Here is a 6382-nt window from a genome sequence, read left to right as displayed (position 1 = left end):
TAAAATATTTCTTCAAATTATTCCTAGCTGGATTAATTTCAAACGTATTGAATTAGTCGTGGTGCATATCACATGAAGAATCTATCAGACCGTCACTCTAGAATTAAAGATTTGCAATTTTAGTACAACAAAAGGTATTATTAAAATCATGTCATAACGTGAACTGAATCTGGCCAACATTTGAATATTTGATCCTTTGTTTCTTTCATTGTTTCACCAAATTATGCAAATAATCATGCCAAGCCAACTGGTATTAATTGATAGATCGATATTATAAGATAAGGTCAAGAACCCTATTCCCACCTGTGGGACCCATTTGCCAGAAGGGCAAGAAAACACAATGTTCACTACATGACCTTCAATCCTCATTCTAAACTACATAAACTCACTCCCCTCTTCCTCCATTGCCTAAGGGACCACTCTTCTTTCGTTCAGAAAAATACATTTTGCTAACAATGACTCGACCGCAACAACGATACCGGGGCGTTCGGCAGAGGCATTGGGGCTCTTGGGTGTCCGAAATTCGCCACCCTTTATTGTAAGTATTTAGTATATTATCATATTTCGCGAGTTTTTCCCCACAAGTGTGGTACCAAAACTGAAGTAACTTTGTTTGGGTGTGGTGCAGGAAGACTAGACTTTGGCTAGGCACGTTTGAGACAGCAGAAGATGCAGCAAGAGCCTATGACGAAGCAGCCAGGCTAATGTGTGGTCCGAGGGCTAAAATGAACTTCCCTTATGATCCCAATGTGTCACATTCATACTCCTCCAAGCTTCTTTCAGCCACATTAAAAGCAAAATTGCACAAATGCTACATGGCTTCACTTCAAATCACAAAGCAATCAATGCAACACCCTCAAAGAGTTCCTCCGGCCATCGGCAATGCTAACGAAACCAGGTTTTGGTCACCGGAAAATAAGCCGACTGAGTCGACAACTCCACATGAAGAGGCGAAGAAGGAAGTACAAGTACTGGACAGCTCATGCACACAACAGTTGATCGAGCCACTTGAAGAAGACCATATTGAACAAATGATTGAAGAGCTTCTTGATAATGGACCCGTTGAGCTCTGCACTGTTGTGCCATCCCAGGATATGCAAACTAGTTCTGGCCTATTTGTACAAAACGGTGGGATTAAAAATATTTGTTTCCCGAACTGTAGCTAAAAATAAGATTTTTAGTAGATTTTGGTAAAAAATGATGAAATATGTGATTGAAAAATTGATAAAAATTGTGAATCTCGTTAAATATGTATGCTTAAAATTAATTGTTTAATTTTACTTAAAATTTTATCAATTTCAAAACAAGGGCCTTAGTTTAATGTGGCTTAATTAAGTTGCAGCCCTATTATTTTTATTCCATTTTCTCTCTCACTCCAAGAATTGTTCCTATTGTCTGAGTTGGTAATTTTTTTTTATACTAAAAATTTATTTATTTGTATTAGGATTTAGGTCTTTTCTCTGTGATGCGGAAGATGGCAATTTGACATGGCATCAACATATTTAGTTACGAAAAAAAGGAAACAGAATTTAATGGAATTATCAGATTCAAACATAAAGTAAAATTTAACATTATTTACCCTCTTTGCAAATTCTTCCTCAATTATAGTGGTTTGACTAGACGGTCGCCCCGACCGCCAATCACGGATTCATGATGTACAGACACAAGTATTAATTATTAAGCTAATTAATGTCATCTTAATATTAATGGACTTTTTCTCTGTAACACACCCATTTATGTTTTCGAATGATACTCTCAAGTTTCGTATCAATAGAATTTATTGGAAGTCGCAAACATGTAATTTGTCTTATTATGCAAAACTTCAAACCAAGAAATAGTAAAATCACAGAGTACTTTCAAAATCATGCATATCATACAGTTCCTTGTAGGGATGGCAGTGGGGCAGTTTCGGGGCGGGGATACAGTTCCTTGTAGGGATGGCATTTTTTTTTTTTAAAATTTCAAATCATATTATTATTAAAGAATAAAATATAAAGTAAACACTTGAAATAAACAATGTTAAAAATTAAACAATTTCAAATAAAATTATGTTTTGACTAAATTTTATTTCTTTTGTAATTAATTAAAATTTTACATTTGTATTTTATTATCTAATAATAATATAACTTGAAATTAAAAAACAAAAAAATTTACTGGGCGGGCTCGGGGCAGGGCACCCCCACCCCGCCCCGCCAACCCATCGGGGCGGGTTTTTTTGCCATCACTAGTTCCTTGCACTCAATCAATGATACTGAGGAAATTGAAAGGCTCAAGACTCGGACTCAATTTTACCCTTCTGTTTGGCCACTTAGAACCTTAACCCTTGATCCTAACAACCGTGCTAGGCTTACACAGGTCTCTGTAAAGCCACACACATACGAGTCCACGTAAAAAAAAATTTAATACATGTGGGGTCCCTGTACAATGAGAGGCCCTATAAAACACCTATAAACTATTGCTATGTACACTGGACATTATTCTGATCCTAAAGCATTCCGTTATTGACTAAAGGAAGTAACGTGGAATCATGTTATTACTCTCTTTCATAACCATTTGAGACTTATTTTTGGCTAAGAATGCATTTTAAATTAATAAATTGATGGAGAATGTGTGATTAAAAAATAAGGAAAATATTTGAATTTTAAAAATAATGAGAATCAAACAAGAGCTTGTAAAGATTTCGCAAAGAAAATAGAAAAATTGACGGAACGCATTTTCAACAATGGATTCGGATTGTTGGGCCAGCCAATAATGAGCAGTATTAAAGGAAGTGTTCGACTACAAGTTTACAACCTTTCTTCAACTTCCTTGGATTGGACGAGAAAGTAAATGCTTTTTGAATTTGGGTAGCGACTTTTGGAAACTGTTTCTGCTTCTCTTTCTTTATGGCTATGGGATTGCTGCTGCAAAAGTCAAGGGATGATACATTGATTTTCTTTGCCCCCACCCCCACCCCCACCCACACTCTTATTCTTTGTTCTCCTCTTTCGTGACCGGTAACGTAAATTTGACGAGTTCGACCAGACATGATTAAAGAAAAAATGTACTACCACAAGTCAATGTGATACAACATAAGTAAATGCTAAATAGAAAAGGCAAATACAAATTACAATCGAGGCATTTGATTTCTGTTGAAGATAATTTTGATTCAATTAAATTGTCCCTTGACATTTGACAACCAAGAGAATTCTACTTTTTAGCTTTATATGCAAAAAGAACCAACTGTTCTAATTGTTATGATTAATGTTACCTGTAAATTGCAAATTGATTCTAGTTTTTACTTTGTCATATTTTTAGGAATTATAGCTCAATTTTTATTTATTGCACAACATTTTAATTACACGTAATGTCCTCCCCTTTTCATTATAATGTTTATGTTCCTAATTTTTTTTTCATACAAATTTTATCTTTAACCTTTTATTAATTAGTATATCTCATCCTTGATGATAGTTCTATCAAAATACTTTATTTGCAGAATTGAAACGAGGGAAAAATATTGTATCACGCTTTTGCATTTTTTATTAACATAATGGATAAACAAGAAATTTTATGCACTCCCAACATACCTTTGGATGAAATTTTTTAGCATAGATGAGATGTTAAAATTAATGGAAGGTCGAAGATAAGAATATACTGAAAAAAAGTTAGAAAATAAGGGCTACCATGAGAAAAGATTGAAGGCCTTTAAGAGCAAATGAAATGTGGATTAACTAATAAAAACTATGGTATGAATTATAATTACGTTACTTTTAGATATAAGTTTACTGTCATTATTTATTTGAATTATGTGACCTTTCAAATTTCACCTCGCCAAAGGTGGACCAATTACTTTATCCCAGTCCATGTGTAGGGTCCTTTCTGAATAAATTAACTTTCTTTTTTCTTTTGCTTTTTTCTCTTTTGAAAGAACGGGTGAATATTTTTCTCTTAATTTTTAGACTAGGTCTTGGAATGTCTCACAATAAGTTAATGTGCATTTTAAATGTTAACATTCACATTCTAAGTTGAATTTAAATTTGGTAGAAACTAAACTAGATGGTATTGAAAAGCAAATAACATGTTAATCGAGTATAGTTGATTACGCAAAATGCTAAGAAAAGATCGAAATTGGAAGAATTTCGGCATTTTATAAAACTATACAATAACCAATCAAATCTAATTTTAGCTTTTAAGATACGGTTGGTGCATCAAATTAGACTCTATATGAAATTTAGAATCAATTTGTAACAAATGTCATCAATAACGTGTATATGATATTATAGTGGAAGAGTCCCCCGAGGCATAACTCAACGGTGTAAAAGATATGAATAAGGTAATTTAAGCCTTATTGGCAGTCGCAATGTGAGAGTTCGATTCCTGAAATATGGAATTGAACTATTTGTGAACACCACTATACGAACAAGCCCTTATTCCCTGATATGTTGGGGTACATCCCACGATTTACTTCTCTCACGATACTCTAGGAGTGGGGCGGGGCGGTGGAGGCCCTCAAGGTTGAAGTTCAACCTTTTTATTATAGTGGAGTAAGGTAGAAACTTATTATTATTATTATTATTATTATTATTTAGTACATAATTTCTTATTCTGCCTAAATTCATATTCTACTTCCTTTCTATGTTTTATGTTTGTAGAGCAAATGACTATGAATAAAAAATGAGAAAGTAGTATCCATATGAACACCACGGACCTACTAGATCAAATAAAATATTACTAAATTAAGTAATTGGCCCAAAACCAAGTGGGCTCAAGAGACCGATAAGTTCTGTTTAGAGCCTCATTTTTCCATGGAAAAATGGTATTTTTCCTCCAATTTTGATATAGTTGATTGGATTAAAGTAATCGGCTGAATGACTGATTAATTTAATTCTAAGTAATCAAATATGCTAAATCATGTTATGATTTTATCAAATTTGAGTATTTCAAAAAGATGCACAACTTTCGAATAATTTCCTACTTCTGCGAAATTTTGTACCAAAGGGAAGCAAACGTGAACAAAATGAACGAGTATATAAATAATTTTGGACTAATAAATACTAAATTAAAAAAAGAAAAAAACTATTCATTCGTAGAATTTCAATTTTAGCTCTATTGAAGATTTAGGCACTGTAGGAAGGGTACAAAATTTCAAAACCCTCAACCTACCTTGTTCTTGCTTTTACGCCACTAGCTTTTCTCTCCATTTTTAGTCCTATTTATACGTACACAACATTATTTGAGCGTTGATAAATAAGTTGCATAATTGGACAGTAATTTTAGTAACTTGTGATTAACTTTATATTCACATATTTTCTACAATTCATAACTTATAATCACTTCCCAAAGAAAAAGAAAAAATAAAAAAAAAGATGCACAGATGCATAGGAAAATGAAAGAATCAAAAAAAATATTTCTCGAGAATTGATGAAAAATAACTTTTGTTTTACTTTCTTATTTTCTTGAAGAAAATCAAGAATCAATCTTAAGTTGAGATCAACTGTTTTTGGTTTTTTTTCTTCGGAAGATTTGCATATTACACCTTTAAGCTTCCAAAAAAAGTTGAGACATATCCCCAACCAAATTTATTGGTATCATTCATCCTCAACCTTCCAATTAATTACCATTGTTCGTCCATGTGGACAAATTCCGTCTATGTTCTTCTATGTCCTTCGTTGTGTGGCTCATGTACACTTCTCCTTCTTTGGTCAGATCTTCCAATATTTTCACAATTACTACAGTTCACTACGCCCTTTCCTAGAAAGTAAAGGGGCTTGATTTCTTTTATCAAAATTAAGTGTTTAAAAGGAGAAAGGGAAAAGAGTTTGTCCACTAAAGCCTTCCCTAGGGATAGGAATGGAGAGGCTCGGGGAAGAACATTGCCTTCCCCACCTCGTTGGAAATTTCTTGGAGTTGGAGCAGGGCGAAGATTAAAGCATCATTTACCATCCCGTTTTACTAATTAATCTTTCTTTAATGTGATTTAAATTAAAAAATATAAAATATAAGTAAAATAAAAAGATTCGGGGCGAGCTCGAAAAAATCCAGATGGGACTATGTTCCCCTACCTCGTTTACTATATGGGACAGGACAGGACAGGACAAGAATAGAGAATTTTGCCTTTCCTAACTTTCCCTCCCTTTATGTCCATTGTTTATTTAGAGCCTGTTTGGGAGTGAATTTGAAAATTGATTTTTTAACCGTTAGGAGAAAAGTGGGGTCCACGCGTGAGAGAAGAAATCAAATATGACAGCTGGAATAGTGAAATAACGTTCAAAAAATCAAGTTTTTGGATAAAAAATCACTCCCAAACAGGTCGTTACTATTATCGTGACATCCATTTCCTGGCAATATACTTATTTTACAAAGAAAATGGTAAAGTTAGCAGGAACCCAAAAAAAAAAAAAAA

General features: G+C 33.5%; 1 protein-coding gene across 1 annotated transcript; it reads left to right on the top strand.

Moving 5' to 3' along the window:
• Window positions 1–216: 216 nt before the first annotated feature.
• Window positions 217–1221, top strand: LOC111368607 (ethylene-responsive transcription factor ERF003-like). Its single transcript, XM_022989954.1, has 2 exons — window positions 217–538; window positions 629–1221. The coding sequence occupies exons 1-2, from the start codon at window positions 456–458 to the stop codon at window positions 1164–1166; spliced, it is 621 nt and encodes a 206-aa protein (XP_022845722.1). The 5' UTR covers window positions 217–455; the 3' UTR covers window positions 1167–1221.
• The last annotated feature ends 5161 nt before the right edge of the window (window positions 1222–6382 follow it).

Source organism: Olea europaea, chromosome 19 (genome assembly GCF_002742605.1).
Source record: "Olea europaea var. sylvestris chromosome 19, O_europaea_v1, whole genome shotgun sequence".
NCBI lineage: Eukaryota > Viridiplantae > Streptophyta > Magnoliopsida > Lamiales > Oleaceae > Olea > Olea europaea.
This window is presented reverse-complemented; position numbering and strand designations above follow the sequence as displayed.

Coding starts and splice junctions, on each gene's coding strand:
- LOC111368607 (XM_022989954.1), top strand. CDS start 456: ATGACTCGACCGCAACAACGATACCGGGGCGTTCGGCAGAGGCATTGG. Junction 539..628: donor GAAATTCGCCACCCTTTATT/GTAAGTATTTAG, acceptor GGTGTGGTGCAG/GAAGACTAGACTTTGGCTAG.